Here is a 21,074-nt window from a genome sequence, read left to right on the forward strand (position 1 = left end):
CTCTGATCTCCGATCGGAAGATTTAGCGTTTTTAAAGCTACAGCACTTAAACCATGTTGGTTTGCCGTCAATCGCGCCTTGTGCTTGGCGTCTGTTTGCTGGTAATAATGAAGCATTTTGAAGTGTTGGAAATCGAACAAGATTGAGCTGAATCGAGCGTGGGAGGGGAATGTAGAGTGCGAGATAGAATCTTAGCCGGGTTGAGACATTTTAGAAGTGTGGCAAGACTTTAGACGAAACACTTGATGTCGACATGGGATTCTTATGGGTCAGATTAGTCTGGTCAATGTTTTTGATAATGATCGTGAGGCGCTTAGAAAACGGGGAGATTTTGATGGATAAATCGCGTTAAGATGTAGATGAATGGCTGTTGATAAAAAACATTTAAAACAAGAGATGAAAAATGAAGCTCCGCATATTGTTATTGCTTATTGTTTCATGAACGGCTTGTTCTAGTGACTGTAGATATGATCGTATCCTAAAAGTAGCGTTTCAACCCATAAATCTAACCACAATTTCCAATGCCATCGTTCACAACTGACAAATCACTTATCAATGAAGTGTACATAGTATAACTCTATTTCATCCCATATTCACACGGCTAGACACCAATTAACTGACCATAAACCCTTTATCCAAACGCTCACTACATCATCCGCTAGTGATCGTCAAACGCTGTGCCCTCGATTGGCATTGCAAATGAGATCGCTTAATTTGAGTGAACCGATCAACCAAGACAACCAACAGCAAAGCGAAGGGTGCAACTAGAGTACGGTGGCTTGGTCTACTACCTATCCAAGCAAGCGATGTTTTGCCTTGATCGTAGTACACATTGAGTGATAATAATAAATTTCCTTCCCAGCCTGGTGTCATAAATGTCAAATTTTTGTTGTTTTTACACGGCGTAAGGTACCACCGTGTTTAGTGCTCAAGTAATTTGTGCCGTCGTTTGTGCAGATGGTTTAGTGTATGGCTTTGGTTGAAATTATAGTGTGTACGTGTCTGGTAATATTGTTCGTTTTCCACCGCACCGTACTTCGCGTCTACACGTGTGATAATAGAACAACAAAGAACCGACCGGCAGAGAGCGTGATGGATTCTTCGGTAAGGTAGAACCGACATGGTAGTAACGACAAGTTGTTAAATTTGTTGTCCTCAACCGCCATGGATAGTGATGTAGTTCTTATAACCTGATGCTTCCCTTTTTTCCCTTTTTTTCAGAACGCCGACATTGACACCAAAGACTGTTGGTGGGAACGGCCAAGTGTTATCTATGCGTGAGTAGTGGTGATTTTTTTTCCTTCCTCACACGATTACTTGAAGTCTTGGGGATGAGCACTTCTAGCAGTTCACTAACGTCCAACAGTGTTGTGGAGTGAGTGTTCTTCGTTTCACGTGCTGCAACCCCTTTTTGGGGAAGTATTTTAATGCATTCCAATCCAAAGCGCCAGTAAGTGGAGCAATCGAGCATGACGAAGTAATCCGATTGCGTGACACTGCCGGGTTACCACCGGTTTCTTTTCCCTTGTTTTACAGAATTGTTTCTTTCCCGTGTTTCGTGTCATTCGGGTTCAATCCCTAGTTCCACGATGGTATTTTATATCTAGCAAAAGGTCCTGTGAATGTGGGCCACCCACCAAAAACTGACAGCTTGATTAAACTTAACCCGAGCTCGTGGCACAAAAGGGTAACGTCCGCGAGAACTAATTTGTTCCCAACCCCAACGGAAACTCCGTTGAGGATGGTATTGTTATTTACTTGATTGTAAACATTGCTGGGGGCGTTTTGATAAACCAATATGGCCGGATGTACATTTTGGAAAGTTGAGAGAATTTTTCTACGATTATTTTTTTTATATATTTTTAATATATAAAAATTTAATATATTTTTTTACGATTTCTACATTTAGGGTAATTTATAAATATTACAAATATTTTGAAAAAAAATGATTTTTTATCGTTTATCAATTTGGAGGCGATTGTAGTTTGCTTAACATGCTTAAGATAATTAAATTAAAAAATCAAAAATGTAAAAAAATCACAGATGGAAAATACATATTTAATCTGACAAAACAAAACTTCAAAAACTCAATTACCCTTACGATCAATATATTCAACCATAACGAATCTATCACGACAAGGCAAATATTAGTATATATTTCATGTCTGCTTCTTTGTCCTAGCCAGTACAAACCATGCTCCTTAGCGTTCAACTGATTGTTTATTCCTGCAGTCATGTGTGAACACTTTTCGGGTGGAAGGTTATTTTCCAATGGATTTTTCGTACCAAAAAACGCCTTGTTGACTTTCTATCGCCAAATGGTTCATACGTGTACCCATACGTTTGTTGAATATTTTACATCACCACCACGGCTTAGACCTCCGCACTAGTGTGCTATAGTAAAACGTGAGTGTCTTTACGGCTGATGGCTGTCGAAAATCAACTACCTACTTCTACCTCCTCACACGGATGGATGGCTTACTAGCGGTGTATCGTCGCTACATCCTCCGGTATCGGTACGAAGCGTGTGGTTGCGTTTTTTTTTTGGGCTGTAGAAATCGTTATGGTGAGTCAAGTAAAGACCCGTATCTGCCCTCGACGCATACCTCCAATTCGGACGTATTTCGTTGGGATTTTCCTATTCGGAAAATTCACCCGAAGCCGGGTTTGCCAGGTAGGTCGCGTAGTGTTTCGGTTTGTCTGTTGTATCGGGAACAGATGGCACGGGTTGACGGAGAGAAGGGTTGCGAGGCTCTGGGTGGGAAAACAACAGCCGGAATCAGTCGGAGTTTTTCTTCACCGACGCTACCCGGGACGATGGTTTCGGTTCGATCGAGCCTCAGTTTGGATGGCAACGTGAATCGGTGAAGTGTGACGGTTTCGCGTGCGAGAATCGCTTTCGATGCTCGTAGCTATACGCGCTCGTAGGGTGTGTGAAAAATAAGGTGGAAAACCCCCAATTGATCTTACGTGCATCTTTGAATCGCAGGTGGACAGGGAAGTGTGAAAAATTGTTTTTTTATAGAGGTGATTTTCTTTCTTGGAACTTTAGAAAAATTTTATGCGCAAGCATTAAAGCATTTAATTAAAATTTAAACAAATGGTTTAGAATTTTACTCAAAGAATGAAACATTGTGCCGGTGCGAATTTTCTAAGGTTAAATAAATTATATTCGAAATAGAAATTACTGTCACGTTCACGATGTGAATGACACCACTCAGTTCACACAGTAACAATGTTGACCGGCTCAGTGTTCACCACCAACTCTTCTCCAATTTATTGTCATTCTTCTTCAAACTCTCGTCCAGCATGTAATGATGGAAACCTTTCCATAAAACCAATCGCCATGACGCAAACAAAGAACCATCACGTCCGTCCGTGTCCAGTGGTTTGAAATGTGAATGGAAGGAAAAATTAATTATCGATGATTTATTGATACCATCGATAAGTCGATGGTTTGACGGGTTGGGTTTGAAGAGTCAACGTTCGGTATGGCACGGAAATGAGAGCAAGTGTTAAAACCCACTAATGGTAGGAACTGGAGCAGGATTCGTTCGTGTCCTGGGTGTTGATTGATGGATGACAGTGAACTAAACAACCCGCTCCAGCATGTAAGATGTGTTTAAGTGTGGTAACATAGAGAGAACTGCCGCAAGATGAATGCAAACAGTTTTTGGGGTACGATCGATCAGCTGTTGGGCCGCGAAGCTCAGAAGCAGAGCGGACAGGACTCGCTTAAAGTTGCCGGATGGCTTTCGGCTTATGCCGGAGTGCGAAAAACCACCGGTCAGGGGTAAGTTTGAAAAAAAATGAACGACAGCTAGCTTTTCTCTAGCTTTTAAGTAAAACTTTTCATTTGTTTTATTTTGCATTGCAAAGTGTGATGTATGGCAGGCAACTTGTAAGTAGTAAAGTTTTGTCTGTCAGTCTAGACAATGAATTGTAACGGACGTTTATGTAGCACATGGAAGACATATGTAAACACCAGCTGGCTCAGTTAGTATGTTATAACAATCATACGCTTACATGGATGACATGCTAGTCAATCAAAAATTTTTTCCTGTGTTATTTTAAAATTTTGTAAACTGTTTTTGAAAATAAAACACTGACGACATTGAAAATACGCTTTAAAAGTTCATAGAAATGTTTAAAATAGCTAATGTGCAAAGCTGTTTAGGAAATCTACGCCTAAAAGTATGCAAAAACATTCTCATGCTAAAAGAGCGTTTTTTGTACTATAAATTGCATATTTGTAGGAGTTTTCATAAATTTTAAGTTTGAACAATAGTCTTGATGTTCCCGACAAGATGTTTTTTTTTTACATTTATATTTTCATTTGTTGAAAATGTTTGAATTCTGCTTCCCACAACTTTACCGCCCTTGATATTGATAGCCTGTTTGATATTATTAAGGACTTACGGCTCACACTCGAACAAGAGCATTGACCTAAAACATGCCATACTTATTTGCCGTGGAAGTGCAAGCTAGAGCAGGTTGTGCAAGTGCATCGAGCGTAGTACGCGATGCAACGGTTTCATACTGTGTTGTTGCTGCACGAAGGTTGTACTAGTGCTTTCTGTAAGACAGGTAATGCCAAATGCAAACATATGTGTGTCATTGCGATGCAGCAGAACGTACTTGAGTAGTGTAAGAACTATTGCTGCGTGGGTAATTGCGTACACTATTGCAAACATAGTATGAAAATGGACCGGGAACGTTCAATTTAGCTTCAGGAATCAATCGTATAAAGTAGTTCTTGCGGTTCTAATCTTACCTGAACTGCAGGGAGTTCACTGAAGCACTTATAACAGCAAGCTGCATAATCAACTGTCCATCAGCACGCAACCGAGCATGAAGAGACACGATGTTAAACCCTTCAAAGGGTCGTATATCCGGTGTGTACATCCCAGATGTCAGCCTTAAATGCGCGGGAGCTAGTCTCCTGTCTCTCTGTTTAGCGCCTTTGGTACGGATTTTTGCCAACACCACAATGCGCAAAATATGCAAATGCAGAAATATAGTCCCAACCCGATCTATGGCCACCGGGTGGAGCACATATGCCATGATATGCGTACCATTGAGATGGGTGCGCTGTACTTCGAACCATTACCAGTGTCCTTCAGAAACCGCTGCTGTTCCGTGGTTGTCGCCTTGATGCACGGTTTTGATTGACTTTCCTTCAAGATTTCAGGCCAAAGAAGCGGGAGCGCATTTTTACGCTTTGTTGGGTGATTGTTGCCAACCAAGTGCTCACTACCAGGTCCTTTTATCACATTCTTTCACCGTGACAGTTACCTCAAATTCGTGTCGAAACAGGGAAAACCAGCAAGGGAAACACACCGCCGCTATATATTTTGTCGATATTTCGTGACATTGGAAGATATTGGGGCCGTTAAGTGTGCGGATATGTTATGGGTATGATAATCGCAATAAAGTGAGATGTATGCGTCGTCTGCTGAGTTGGCTTCGGTTGGTACAAGCAGACGAACGCTATCCCTTGATATGGCCCACCGAACCGGGGAGAGGCTCGTGCGAGAGTTTCTTTTAAGGTACCGGCTTCTTGTGGATGAGCTGACTGCAAATAGCAACAAGTAGATGCGTTACCTATCGCCATCGTCTTAAGCTTGTGCTAACCTGTTTTGTGATTACCACCGTTTGTTGGAACAAACGATCCTACGATTCACCGTCAGTTGGAGGATTACTGGAGACTTAAGAGAATGAATGTAATTTAAATATCACTGATTGCTTCCTGAACAATTTTATTATCTTGTTTTATCGCTTTTTTATAAAGTTTAATGAACACTTATAGTTATGATATGTTCAGTATAATTGTCCATGGTTTAGCAAGAGTAGGGGATAGTAAAATATACATTTCTTTTATGAATCATATTATTTAGATTAAAAATACTTGATCATCATTTTAAAGCTTCTTATGTTCCAATAGCTCAGAATTTTCTTGAGTATTTCCATTTGTAAAAGAATTTTTTTCGTTAAATAAAAAAGCTCATACTCAATTTCTTACGACAGTGACGATGCCGCAGGCTATGGTAATGACGGGTTCAGCGGCCTCCCTGGCAGAACTTCCAGTTTGCCATCGATTTTTCCGAGCGGCAACCAGCTGATTCACTCCGACCAAGACGGTGGTTTTAACGGGGATGCAACGGTGTCGGGTGATAACGCCGGTAACGCGACGGTCGGACGTAATGGAGGAAGTCGCAAAAAGGTTCGCTTCCGTAAATCAAAGCTTCGCCAACTGTACGATGTAGAAGTATTGCCGGTCGAGTATATGGGACCAAAGATAGAATACAGGTGAATATGGTTTTGACTTCACCAGACTGTAATTTTTGCTAGTATGTAGATTTACACATGTTTTTACGGACCGTATCAACATCAAATAATGATTTTTGTTTATAAAATATTTTTAATTACACAAAATGCACACACATCAGCATGCTTAGTTTTGATGTTTATTTAAAAAAAATTAAAAAGTTAATGTAAGTTAGTCAAAAAAAATGTATTTACGATAAAGTACAACTGTAGCTATTTTTATTGTAGGCTAAATGTATTGTGCTATAAAATGGAAACAGTTGCTATAAAATGAAGGCTTTCGAGCAGATGGAAAATACATGTTCGGGCAGTTTGCTCGACTGGAGCGAAGTGAGCGCACTGTGTGTATGTTTCCATTCATATGTGGACAGTTTTATGAGTTCAAAAAAATAATAATTTTATTATGTGATATTTAGCATTGGTATTAAAACACTTTTTAATTGAATATTGAAACAATGCTTCACGATCTGCTTTTTTAATTATTCATGAATAGTATGCACACTAAAGAAGAGAGTATATTTTAACAACGTACAGTGCAATGATTTAATTAAAATTTGTATAATTATAAATACCACCAGCGGGTAGTGTATGTGATAAATGGCGCCGGTCCACACGACAGAACCGGATATCAAATCCCATCCGGACCGCCTCCCCGTAGCAAATAATGACTATCCTACGACGTGTTAAAATAAATTTTGATGCGGCCTGACCGTTCTTCAGTAATAAAAAAACAAATATACCACCAGCACCGATTCGTTATCAGATTTTAATTGAGGAAAGCGCGACCAATATCTTAAACGGTTAGCAATTTAGACATCTTTTCAAATAATGGTAATAATCTATTACTGTCATAAGAACTTTCATGAAACTAACACTTCTTAACACCTTATTTTTCCACCCTGAATGCAAAAGAAATCGTTGTAATACTATTTTTAATCCTTGTGGATTCTTAGCACAAATTTATTCGTTTCGCCAATTTTTTTTTGCAAAATGTTTGCGCATTCCTTGTGGTAGCAACATAAAAATAACTTTCTCACTTCTTTCACATCAGCTACTTCTATCAACTAGTTCTAGGACACAAAAAAGTCAAAACTCGCCTAAATTAGGTGTGTAGCTGACAAGAACACAGCAAACAGCACCAATAAATGGTGCGTGTGGTGACAGGAATAAGTTTTGACATGTTGATGACGGAAATTGGATTTATTGGCTCGAGATAGATGATGTTCCGCCGAGCTCTAGATGTTTGTGGGCTTCGACTCGTGGCATGGACAAAGTTTTGAGCCCAATCTATTATCACACGGACTCCGCAGACACGAAGTCTTAAAGCCATTCTTGACGTCCTTGACACTGGCATGGCTGTCTTTGGAGAAGTAAGCTACCGAGAAACGGTGTGCGGTATCCGGCACTGCTTACAACAGTAAGTTCCGGTCGGTAGGGCCGAGCTTACGGCAATAAAAGCTTGTAGTTTGCCGTTCGTGATTGATTTGATTCGATCGAAAATGTATTCTCCCCTGGGTGATAGCCACGGCACACTAGCGCGGGCACAATGTTGCAATGTTGGTACGGGTACGGTGGGATATTCACTTCGCGAGAGCATCGCGTTTTGGTGCTGGCAATTGAAACGTGGGAGAAATGGTCCGTAGGATGTAAGTTTCAGTGTGTACTAAAGCTAAAAGCCTATAGCCAACGGATTTACCTTCCAGCGACCACGTGCTGGTGTGACTGCCGATGGTAAAATGGAGGGCAGAACAGATGGATATGATTTATTTAAGCATTATTGCGGACGGTAGTGTGTAAGCCGTTTACATCAATTGATTGCATGCTAGCTGGAGATGATACATTTCTGCAGTTATCATTCATTAACATGGCACGCAGTTGGCAAGTCAGATGAATGATTTAATCAAGCGCAATTCTTTGATCGATCAAATTGGTTCTTTTGCCAGTTTGGTGTTGATATTGACACTGAAATTCCAAACCTTGCAGCTAAACATATTTTTAAGGTTCGCAAAAATTCAAGAACATTGCACCAGCAGAAGAGAAAAAAACAGAAAACTCCTTAAGTTATTCAATAAATATAATACTATCCTCAGTATCTGAAGAACCAACACACTAAAACATAAGATTCCCCCACTCTTGACCTTGATTACGTCGTTACCAGTTCGAGGTTCCTTTATTTTATTGTGTCAAACTGTCATAAATCAGGAGCGGCACCTCATCGGGCTGATGTTCGGCACCTCTTCAGGTGCACAAGCTTACAGATGGCCGTGCCATCGCCATCTGATATAACTACCACGAACCTCGTGCCATCCAAGAAACTCCCGAAGGAAGGCAAACGGTACGGTGAGCACTGCACGGCGAAAAGTGAATTTATGTCTTGTTTATTTCTCTTACCATTCACATTTAGCTCACCTTTTTCGTAGTGGCGGGCAGTATTCACCTTCGCAACAGAGCTCCAGTCCTGATCCGCCCTTGAAACAAGGGTGCTAGATACTTTGTTATCTTCACCCGTCGTTCGTTTTTGGGGCCGACATGGAAACAGGAACTCCAGCACCGGCAGTTGCTCTGCACTCGGAGCGTTTAGATTATCAGATTGGATTCTAACAGGCAAACGTTTCGTGTGACCCATTAAGGGTCGAGCTCCTCACGAAACGTGTTTTGAAACTGGCTGGCAAAACGGGTGCCAAATTGATTCTGGTCGAGTTTTCCCGCCTTATCTTGCCCTACCCTCGTGGCTCTGTTAGAATCTTCCTTCTCATTGTGATACATTCTTTTCCTTTTCTTGTAGCTCGATCCAAACGCAATGGTAAACCGATGAGCCTCGTTTTATGAGTCGCGTTTTGGGTTTACGTTTCTTTAGCCTGAACTCTTCTTCTATCTGTTTGTTTTGTTTTCAGCCCTTCCCCTCCGCCCATGCTCCACATGCCCTCAGTTTCCTCCCCAGTCAGTTCAATAGGATATTTTATTTATTTCGTCTCTACTTTTTTTGGCCTTTTTGTTGCCTTGTTGCGGTGTTGAATTAGTTTTCCTCACGTCAACTACCCATCAGCACGGCATCTATTTCAATGGAAGGACTTTTGCCAGAGGTCTAGGGCTTGAGGATCTCAGCTTTGCGTGTATGGGTGTGTGATCCTAAACGAGGTGAGAACAAAAAAGAGGCGTCAATGGCGTTTGGATGGTGGTAAAGATTCGGTTTTTGACAGTTTGGCACAAGAGTCCTGAACGGTTGGACGTAGTGTGCGTTGCTTTGTTGCCTTTGGAAAGCGTTTTACATCGGAGGCTTATCGACATGGCCACACGGGTGAAGTGTACGCGTTGATGACACCAAAACAGCTGAGCGATGAGGCGAGGATGGGTAGAATAGCAACCACCTGAAGCACTAATTGATAAGTGAAAGTGTTTATGGTGTTATTCAGTTTGTGTTTGTTAGAAAGAAGCATTTTATCATGTGTGATGTGTCGTCGAGGATAAAAGAATTGAGTTTGGATCTCTTTGTTAGCTGTTGTAAGAGCTCTTTGTTGGAAAAGTTGTGAAAAAGTTGGGAAAATTAATTTTCTCCTTTATTGGGTTGAGAGTTCTTTGTGATTTTTATGTGGTGTGTGGAACTCTATGTGAGATCAAATTATTTGATAGTATTGATGTGAATGTAAACAACCTGGCAACGAGCACAAAATGAAGAAATCAAATGCTGCGAAAAACCAACTGGAGAAAATGATGCTCGAGGAGGACTTCACATTCTGCGAGTGTAATTTCGCGGTCAAACCAACGAGACGACAGGAGTAAGTTTTGAACCATTTTAGCCAAGTGTTAATAAGTAAATTAAAATGAAAATTCTTGACCTTAAAACCCTACAATCTGGAAACTCTTTTGGGCGCAGTTTGCAATGAGGAAATTCATATTTATACGGAGTTGCAAGGATCATTAAACTAGCATATCTAGCACAAATGGGTGTAGGATTTATGGAGAGCACGATTTTTAACGCTCCTTACGTTCCAGCTAAATGTTGGCTAACTTGCTTTTTATTTTCGCATATTTTATGACTGTCGCAAAGTGCATGGTGAAGCTACAAAGTAGCGGAATAGAAATTAATTAATTAGCTTACTGAGCTTCTGGGGGTTCAAAGTGGAAAAGTGGAAAAAGTATTTTTCAAAGGATCATGAAAAAAACTATTTACCTGAGGCTGTGAAATTGATGAAAGCTTATGCATTCCTGTTACGCAAACCTTCTTTTCAAACCTTTCTCGATGCGATGGATGCAGAGATGCACTACACGTAATACAAATTCATTGCATCTAGATTTGTATAGAAAAAATGAAAAGTTCAATTACGACGATTAAAAGCAAAAGCCGCGAAATAGAAATATGTCTATGATTTGTAAACTTTATTTGCTGTAAATTATTTGCATTTCGTAAGTGCTTTTATGAGATATTTACCGGAAAAGAATGCTAATTCTGCGTGTGACCTAAATCGTATGATAACGATATCATTTGCTGTTCCACTTACTCACGCGACGGATGCAGTTTTTAATTAAAATCAGTAAAGCCGGAAGTAAAATCATAAACCTCCGCCAGCCGCATGTGCAAGCGGTGACGCTGGTGGTCGATGGTACTTTTCCAATTTTACACACCTACCTGGACCAGCTGTTGATGAAAATAAATTGCCTTTTACCCCAGCCCAGCGAATGCACTCGGGGGATAGAAAATCATTTTTTTTACTTTTTCTTCTCTCGATCAGTAAGAGTAATGTTTCGGTGAAGGTTAACTGCGGTTAAACGTGTCGTACGTCGTGGTTTAACCTACGCAAACGGAAATACTAAAATGTGGGTGTAAGGAATGCGATTAACTTCTTACCCACAGCACAACTTCCGTTTTCGTTCTTTTGCAAATGACACATTGGGTCGGGATAAAGAGTGTCAGGTGTGACTGATGCGGTCACCCATGGGACATCAGTGAGGAAAATTCCTCAAAGGGATAAGATTTGAGTTTGAAGTCATATATTGATTAATATCATAATAAATTGCTTATTGATCAATTCAAATTGTTTCAACATAGTATCGTGTTAAATTGAGGTATAGCTGGAGAAATGGTGGTGTATGTAGTAGCGGCACCGGTCTTTACACTACAAGACTGAATTTCAAACCCTTGTTTCTATTCAAACCCTGAACCTGTGTACATGATAGGAATGACTATCCTATTATGGATAAATAAAGTTAAGCAAATGCAGAAATGGCATGACCAAATTCTCTTGAGGTTATAGCGTCACAAAGAAGAAGAGAACTTTTTGATGAAAAGGTTTTCTGTGTATTTTGGAACAATCCTGGATATTAGGATCAATATATGTTTAAGGAATTCCAAACCAGAGATAAAATCATATGAAGAAATAAATGGCGAAAACTGATTTTTTTATTTTAAGACAATAAACTCTCTCCTAGGTATCCGCAAAATTGTATCTGAAAAAAAATAAAAATATACGATACGATCAAGCAAAGAACAAGTAACATTTAATAGTGCTTGCAAGACAACTACGTTCGTTACTGCATCGTGTGCTCCAAAAAGTGTACAAGCCTTCATAGGGTGACTATTTTTCAGTAAAATATTTACAAGTTAGCTTAATTAGCTAACTGGTTTAATCGAAAGGATGCAAACTGGTTTCAGATAATGGTTTAATAATAATCATGATCGTTGATCTTTGTATCAAAATGATCAAAATGAGCAAAAAACAAGTAACATTTAGTAAAGCTTGCAAGACAACTACGTTCGTTACTGCATCGTGTGCTCCAAAAAGTGTACAAGCCTTCATAGGGTGACTATTTTTCAGTAAAATATTTACAAGTTAGCTTAATTAGCTAACTGGTTTAATCGAAAGGATGCAAACTGGTTTAAGATAATGGTTTAATAATAATCATGATCGTTGATCTTTGTATCAAAATGATCATTAAGTTTCATGGTGATATATAAAACCATTTTATCCGTAACTTGAGAACCACCTTCGAGATTGAATATATCCTTTAAACTCCTTTTTCCCCAAGGAAATAACATTCTCAGCGGTAAGGATATGATTTTAATTACTTCTCCTATGCTATCATTTCGCACATTGCATGTTAAAATCACAGTCTGTAATGGTGGCAGCTGGTGGCACACTTAACTATGAAACGGGCGCATCCTTTCGATTGCCCCAAGCTTTCGAGCGACCGAAAATATCCTGTGCAACAGCTGCCCTTATTTCACATGTCGTATGCACCGCAGCCACAAGCGAGCATGGCGTGACGGGCTGCAGCAAAAAGAGCAATACGAACGTGTAGAATATCTAATGTCAACGTTCGTGTTGAAAAATGGCTACTAAACAATACGATAATGTAAAAGTTTTCGTTTTTTGGTTTAGATAGTTTTGCACAATGAAACAAGTCTAACCTCATACGTTAAATCGTTACAACGCGAACATCCGTATGGAATGTAAAGCGTTCTAGTGGGTTTGAATGGTTTTTATTCTGCAGAGTGGTTGAAGGATCTGTGTTACATTAGAGTTGGGGGTAGAATTCATTCCACACTAAGAAATGGAAACAACAGCGATACCATCGATTCCATGACCAGAAGTCATCGGAATGGGTTGCAATGTCTCAATCTGTGTGCCGTTGACGACGGCGATCAAGCGAATGCAGTGAACGGTTGGTCTGGCATCGATTGTTTGAATAATATTTTATGCATCCTTTGGTAAGCCTACGGTATCATTTCTCCTTTTCCTTTTGGTTCTACCCCCAAAAGGGGTCTTCGGAAAAGCGATTTACTGAAGCCAGCTGGAAAGGGTGTGGTCTCGATTGTTCTGTTCGAACCGTTTTCCACTTTTCCGTCTCCAGCCAACATCGGTAACTGTGTTTATCAATTTTATGTACATTCGATGCTTCGATATTCGATTTTTGTCCAGCTCTATTTATATATATGATAGTTCCAGCGGAGGTCCTGCACTGCACACGATTGCGTTGGAGGGAAAAATCGAAACTCCACACTCCATTACTCCGCCATAGCCTTACCAGCTGGTAACCGAAGCCAACGAAGGCTGTTAGTTTGCTGGCGATATGGTTTTGATCGTTTTACATTCGCAACGAGACCTTTAACCAGGTCTGCTGTCTGGAGAACTGTTGACTACCCTGTGTAAATCCTGCTTCACCAAACCTTGAGCGTCAAACCGTTCCCATGACCTTCGCATTGCGGTGGCATTGCGAAGGACTGCTTCCCTCGGAAAAGCGCTACATTAATTGAACAGAATAAGCGTACGTTCCTTCATAAAGATGGTTTCCATTTATCGGTGGACATGTTGTTGCTAGGCGGCAGAAAAAGCATTCCTTCGGTAAGGTTTAATTTTTAATTTGTTTCCAGTCGTGACCGGGTCGTTGATGTTGGCGCTACGGTGCGTTGCTACAGCGGAGGTCACTTCACTTTCACGCGAGGTTTGTCCGAGTGTTTTAAACGTTCAATTGTTTCCCACTCACTCTTCTTTTTTAAGGGTGTAAAATGGAAGTGTGTAAAATAAGTTGAATATAGCATCAAGATTTCGAACTGGTTTCGAGGTATGTTTAATAGATTTCATTGTATTAGAAGTAGCGCGTTTTGAAAGCATAGCATTTTAAAATTTTACTTTTTTTCGGGTGTGTATTTAATATTCCCTAACATCCAATTCATTCTAATGGATTATATTGAAAAAAATTTCTTCCTCATAATAGTATGCATTATTTGCTTGTAAGATGCCTTTTTGATTAATACGAGATAAAATAGACTTTACGTTTAACACATTATGCATACAGTCAGACAAAATGAGCAACGCATCATCTATTAGAATATGCTTATACATGTAATTTGTTTTTTTTTTTACATTCTACGGTTTATTATTAGTTTGACTCCAGCTAATTACATTTATTATGCTGCTATGTTAGAATATGGTTAAACTACTGCTGTAAACAAAAAAATCCATATCAACAAATAATATTTTAAAACATTTTCCTCATCGAGCTTTTTTTTCCACCATTTCTTCATGTGTTCTATAAAAAATCGCAACTAAAAACCATTTTGTTTTGCAACAATTTGCGTACAGGCACAGTGCACGATGTCAGCACAGTAAATGTGAAGCTCATCCGAACCCTTAACGCTTCAGCAAATCCACCATTTTTATGGCGTCTCGTAAAAATATGATCACGATTATTATTGTTATTGCGTTGCCTGCTGTTGGTGGGCCGCTAGCCATCCCCGGTTAGGGCTGGTCGGCTCCACGTCCTTTGCCTTGAATCGCTGAAAGCCCCCTCTGGCTGCTTCGCGCCAATCGATTTCTCTTTCACCCACTACCGATATACTATCGTCCATTTCGGATTGCCTGTATTAGGTTTTCCCTTTGTTTTTTGCCCGCCACCGTAACACGTGGACTTGAGGAAAATTCGTGGGTATGTGTTGGCATAAATTCCACGTGCGCTTGTAGCGAGTATCGGCATACCAGGTTAGGAATGTTCTTTTTTGTTTTGAGGCTCGGTGCTGTGAAATCATGTTGTTGTTTTGATTTTATTTTTCGCTTTCGCTCGATCAAAACGCGAGAAAGCGAAACATAAATCGAACTTCAGTCCCCCATTTTGGCAGGACGTCAATACCACGATCGACTGTCGCGGATTGTGTTGTTGTTTTCTTCTCTCCTCTCCTTGACACAAGGTTTCGATTTTTTGTTTGCAATCGAGAGCTCTCGATGGTTGAAAAGGGGTAGAAAATAGTACTTTACCCTTACCTAGGTCTACTAGTAGAACTACCATACTTCACTCTGCATTTCGTTGCTCGCTTCAAGCCGTGCAATGTTTCGAACCGGAGCATTAGTCAGAGAGCGCCATCGTACGCCAACGGACGGTAAAAGCTTCCGGATTGAGTGATTCGTTGTCACTGGCCGGGTCTGATACAGGTGTGCCTTTATCTAAGTGCGACGTGCAAGATTGTTCATTCCTTTCGGTTAGTACGTAAAGGTTCTTCGGGATGGTTTCAGAAAGTGAAAGAAATCAATGCAAATTCTCCACTCTGTGTGATTAATGTGTCGTGTTTGCGCTAGTGCTAAATGGTTGTTGGTACCTAATTTTTCACCACGTGTAACTACTGCTTGGCCGTTCGTTTCAGTGTGAACCTTCCCCGAGTAACCGCGCAACTGGAGAAGTTGATGGGAACGAATGTGGTCCGGCTGACGGATCGCAAATATATGCAGGAGCTCCAACGTCGCATCCAGGAGGACTACAATGTCACGCTGGAAAAGCGGATCAGCGAGCGAGAGGTAAGTGCAATAGGATTTCGAACAAACCGTATTTCGTACAATTTTCGATAATGATGGATGCCCTTTGGCGAGAATTGGAACTATTTGGTATTGGGAAATGTGGCGTTGCCACGTTACTGTGGTTTTGCAAAGGTTCTTCTAATTATGCTCGTAAGGTACCACACTCTTTCGCTAATTGAACCTTCCCACAGGCAGCAGAAACATTGTGATGTGCCTAAAATTACAAACCAACCTTCAATTATCAGGGAAAACACGTAGCCAACCTGTCTGAGGTACGCAAAAGGTACCGCTACGATTATCCGGGCTCATTTTGCAGTCATTTCATTTGCTAACATTGCTTGTCTTCTAGCGCTTATCACGTAGAATTATACGAGTTTGCAATTACAATTGAACCTTGATTACAGCGAGAGGTTTTATTTGATTCTTATATAGCAAATATATTTAAATTTAGCGGTTCAGTTTATCTTGTTTATCGGTTAAGAAATCTTCAAGATTTCGTTCAACATTTCAAGACTTTACTATAGAAATCCCGGATAAAAAAGATCATCTACAAATTTCGGCAATTTAAATCAAGTAAAAAGTACCTAAAAGATATGAAATCTGATCCAAAAATAGTACGAAATGCGAAGTGTAGAAAATTGTTATCTTTACACGATTGTGAGCTGATTATCTCAGAAACCGCAGTATGAAAACCGACCCGGCATAAGCAAAACCAAAGCACTTCAACCACTTTGCTCAGTACTCAGTACTCCACTGGAGTTGTCCAAGCATTCCGCCCAAGTAGGGATGTGCGCGGTACGGGAATAGGTGTGCTTCTTGTGAAATCGATAACCCGGTTGAGTGATACCTCGCACATAGCACTAAAACACGCGGTCTACACACAATAGTCTTAGGCACACATACATGCCTGCACACAAGTATATCATAACAGTGGAGCACCATCCCGCTTCGACACGTGGGCCCGTCGCGGTAGGGTTGTTAGGCACACTGTCCTCCATCATGATAGCATGTTTAGCTGTCTCTTTGGAGTTCGTTTCCGTTTGTTTGTTTGGTGTTTTACTTCGAATGTTGCCATCCAATGAATGTGAAATTGCGCCCTCCGGGGGTGTCGATGCATTCCTTTTGGAAGGTGAGCTTATCAGGAAGATCGATAGTTGAAGGTGATAAGCTTTTGGCACTAATATACTACTGATAACAGCGTTTACCATCCCCTCGAATTGGAAAGTGTCCCTACCAGTCACTTTCTGGTGCAGATTGAAGCATCGAATGAAGCACCCTTAATGAGTCCAGGGGCAGAGTTCACCTGACATTCCAATGAATGATGATGCTATTTTTCCAAAAAAAAGATGTTTGCCGCAAATGGAAATACTTGCATTTCTCCATTGGCTGACATTCAAAACTGAGACGATTGACAGTTTTGGCACCGTTTGCGCTGAGAAATCTTCGGCGTTCTGAAGACATGCTGGGTAATCACAAGTTATTTGACCTGAATGTTATTCAAGGGTTGTTCCTGATGCCTATTTTTAGTTCAAGTCTCTATATGTGGAGATAGTGGCATATTTTTTAAGCACTTAAAGCTATTTAATGGTACAAAAAACACAGCCTTAATTATAATTTTGTGCATTATTTGTGTTAATGGCAAACAGTAATTCACATGTAGACATTTACGGCGTAAACCGATATCCCATCGCTTTTGTTTTGCTTGTATTTTTAAAAGGCAATGTTCACGGATCTGTTTTCATTTCAAACTTCAGTAAAACTGATGGGCTGGGTAACATTGGTTTGATATTTCTTGTCGTTTTTTGCCATCTTTCCTGTACGTGCCTTCTCCAACGACCGTCATTGTGAAGCTTCCAGCTTAAGCACTCCGCAAGGTAACAGAGGTACTGTTGCAGCGGTGTCTCTAGGAAATATGGATAATGTGGCATTTAATGTGATTATCATAATCGTAATCTGCGTTCGGTCGTCTTATACTACCGATGCGAACACATTTTACGACCGGAATGTGTCGGATAAAGGACATCCGCACGCACTCGTGAGCGTAAAGTTTATGAAGAATGTGAAGTTTGTTACGACTTTCGGATCGCTTTCTTTTTTTTTCGTTTGTTGTCTTGCTGTGGTGCACATCCAGGCAAAAGTTGAGCATATAGCCTGATCCATGCAATGAACTTGGCTGCATACGTGACTGCATTTCGCGTATTGGTAATCGGGCAACGAAGGGAAAACGAAAGCGCTTCATTCGAATGCGGTCCCATTGCGACTGGTTCGAAGATATTTCAAGATTATGTGAAAGCTGAGTAGGTTTCCTGAATGGGTGTCATGGTGGCCATCTGTGCGGGAGATAAACTGAAGCTTCTTTGGAGGGTTAGTGAATTACATTTTGCAATTGATAGAATTGTAAAGGTCGTTTGAAAAGGGCAGCTATTCGCGAATGTTATTTCGATATTTGAAAGTAAAGCCAAAGAAAATGTGGAAAAGGATATTTTTTTAAATTGCTTGTTTATAACACTAATTTTTATAGTACACATCACAGTACGTGAAATTCCACGCTAATGTTAAAAAACTATAAAAATGATATTATTCAGAACATGAGAACATTAGGTGGAGTACAACTTTGATGTATTAATAAAGGACCTGTAAACCAAACACCTAAAGGACGATTATTTACACTTTTATTTAGTGTAAGGAATAATAACAGCTTCAAGAGAAATGTCTAATGAGCTTTAAATAAATTTACTAACAATAAAGATTGAAAGACTAACAGTCAGCAAGGAACTTTAATCAATTATTTTTTGTTTTGCTATGTAAAATTGAAGTTGCTAAAAATGGCTAGAGTAAACACAATTTAAATGAAGTTTACTCAACATTTTGTTAGTAGTATCAAAGTGAAATATTAAAGTAAATATAGCTATAAAATTTAATATGAACAAGTCATGTTCAACAATTTTCCATCAACAAGGTTTTTACATGTCGGGATAAGCTATACCGATTGCATTACTTTATCAATGTTCTTGTAGTTATTGCAAACGCTCATCATTTATTAGCCTTCATAACACTGTAATTTATTGTATCTTTTCCGTTTCTCACCACTGTGCTTATGAAAAATGTGTTCAAAATCATAATCATCAACCACATACACACACGTTCGTACACTCATCTACAACGCATCTATCCATTGCCTGGTTGGACCCCCTTTCGCTTACTGCTGACATCGTTGACATCAATCCCTTCATAATCACGCGCACATCAATCGAACCTCGGGGAAACAAAAACGTACACCGTAATGAAAACTGAAACACTCCCACCCGGACGAAACCAGCACCGAGAATGGCAGCGACAGAAGCAACTAATCCTGGACGGCAAGTATAGTCTAGAAAACTGTCCTCGGTCTTTGATTCCGCTGCACAGTATCGTGCTGGTAAGCGAAAGGTGTTTTATTGAGTCTTATGAGAAAAAAGGAAGGTACGGTGGGACAGGAGCGCGTTTTAAGACGTTAGCCGAAGCAATATTAGCAGAAAAGAACGATATCCAAGATCTCATATAGCGTCCATTGGGCTTCGCTACGTGTTGATTATGTTTTGCTTTCACTAACTCTTCGTTTTACGGGGTTTTGTTTTTCACTGCTTACCGAACCACCGGTTTTGTGCCATTCTTCAAAGGCGAAGGAAATCGAGCGTGAGCGTAACCTGATCCTGTCCGGAGCGGGCGATAGCATACCGGAGGAGATGACCAGCTCGGTGTTTCTGGTGAATCAGAAAACGAACGTCAACATTCTGAACAAGCGCGAAAAGGTTTGTTCATGAAGGTTGAGGAAAAACGGTTCACAGGAAAACCTGCATACTTTTTCCTTTCATTTACAGTTGAAAACGATCCGTGAGAAAAATGCTGAACGATTGATCAAACAGGGCCACCGCTGGGAACGGGAGCGTCTGCAGATGGAGGAACAGAGTCGGGAGCGAGAGATAGAGCGACGCACCAAACGGGAAGCGCTGCTCGAGCAGGAAAAGCTGTACATGATCGAGGAAAACGATCGTTCGCTGAATCTGCTTCGAATGAAGACGAAGAAGGGACCGTGTCGGGATATGAACCTGCGCTCGATGTTGATGCAGCAGCGTGAAGAACTCGGTCGAACGATTCAAAAGCGTGACTTCGACATGAAGGACGAACGGTCCGGGATGGGCCTAGAGATGGAAGGTGGAAAGGGTGATCGACGACGGCAACGGAAGGGTATGCGAAAGCAGCGTCAAATGCAGCGCCAGAGCGAAGTCAACGAGTACCAGGAGTCTTCCTCACCCGAGGAGGGTTACATCTCCATGAACAATGCCGACTCGCCCGAAGATCTGGAGACATCGATCGCGATTAAGGTCGCCAAAGGAGCAAGTAAAGACTCGGGCGATGAATCCGAGGTCGAACAGGATTCGGACCAAGCCGCTCCGGAGGGTGGTGCGGAGTCGGAAAAGGACACAGATAAACCTGAGGATGAAGCACCCGAGCGGGAAGCACTAACAGAATTGGAACAGCAGGAGGCCACCGAAGCGGAACTGGAAGCGGCCGAAGAAGCGCGACTCCGAGAGGAACTGGACAAGACGCTGATGGAGAAGAAGAAGGCTCGCCAGGTGCGGAACGAAGATCCCAAAATTACCAAACTGAAGGAAGCTGATGTAAGTGTGTGACTGTCTGTGGAGATTGATAAAAGCACAATTGCAAAATCAGCTTCAAAATTACACCCAAATGTCATATTTTATGAAGTAACCTTTTGTTTTATTGCCCTCCTTTATTTGCAGACTGTAGCAGATATTTATAATGTCGCAGATGAAATCATTGTGCTGGAGAAGAAGAAAACGAAAAAAGGATTCGGGAAGTAAACTCCGCTGTTGTAAGTTATCCACACGGCACACCAAACCACCGAACCCAATGTGTGCTTGTCGATGAGATGAGATGAGAAGAAAAAGCTATTTTCATGCCCGGATCACATCACAAGCTTTATCTGTGATCTGGTTGTTTCTGGTTCTCTTCTTGGAGTTTGTAATCCTACATGTTTCCTTGGCATGAATGTCAAAGGTTTTTTGGTAGATTTTTGTTTTATTTTTCTAACTTTAAATGTTGTGTGTCGAATGCACCTTGTGATAAAAATGAGAATGTTTTTGTAACCAATGCGAACCGTCTCAATAAACTGTTGCCATAAATGAGTAGTGATGTTGCTGTTAATAATCGGCATTTTGCGATTTATTTAATGTATATTGTATAAGTGGTGACAATATGACGGATTTTGGTAAAAAGAAGAACAGGTAAATTCACAGGGCACATTATTAAATTATGTTGGGGTTTTAAAACCCTTTCTTTAAAATTTACTCCTAAACTCGTAACGCCGTAAAGTATGCAATGCAGTTAATTTTCATTAAAATTTCCAATTTTCTAGAGATAGTTTGCCACTCATTGTTTATCCTTTATTAATATTATTTT

The 21,074-nt window shown here is 40.6% G+C and overlaps 1 protein-coding gene across 6 annotated transcripts; it reads left to right on the forward strand.

Moving 5' to 3' along the window:
- On the forward strand, nucleotides 1–20,822 carry LOC125766094 (calponin homology domain-containing protein DDB_G0272472). 6 transcript variants are annotated; one of them, XM_049431696.1, is made up of 8 exons: nucleotides 1–1,104; nucleotides 1,222–1,277; nucleotides 6,028–6,309; nucleotides 15,461–15,611; nucleotides 18,931–19,029; nucleotides 19,271–19,402; nucleotides 19,472–20,272; nucleotides 20,396–20,822. In XM_049431696.1, exons 1-8 carry the CDS (start codon nucleotides 970–972, stop codon nucleotides 20,474–20,476), a joined length of 1,737 nt encoding a protein of 578 aa, XP_049287653.1. In that variant the 5' UTR covers nucleotides 1–969; the 3' UTR covers nucleotides 20,477–20,822. The 6 variants fall into 6 exon arrangements, with proteins under 6 accessions (XP_049287653.1, XP_049287656.1, XP_049287658.1 ...); XM_049431699.1 differs by lacking the exon at nucleotides 18,931–19,029; XM_049431701.1 differs by lacking the exon at nucleotides 6,028–6,309 and having other exon boundaries at nucleotides 3–1,104.
- Nucleotides 20,823–21,074: the final 252 nt, after the last annotated feature.

The sequence above is a fragment of the Anopheles funestus genome, chromosome 2RL (genome assembly GCF_943734845.2).
Source record: "Anopheles funestus chromosome 2RL, idAnoFuneDA-416_04, whole genome shotgun sequence".
NCBI lineage: Eukaryota > Metazoa > Arthropoda > Insecta > Diptera > Culicidae > Anopheles > Anopheles funestus.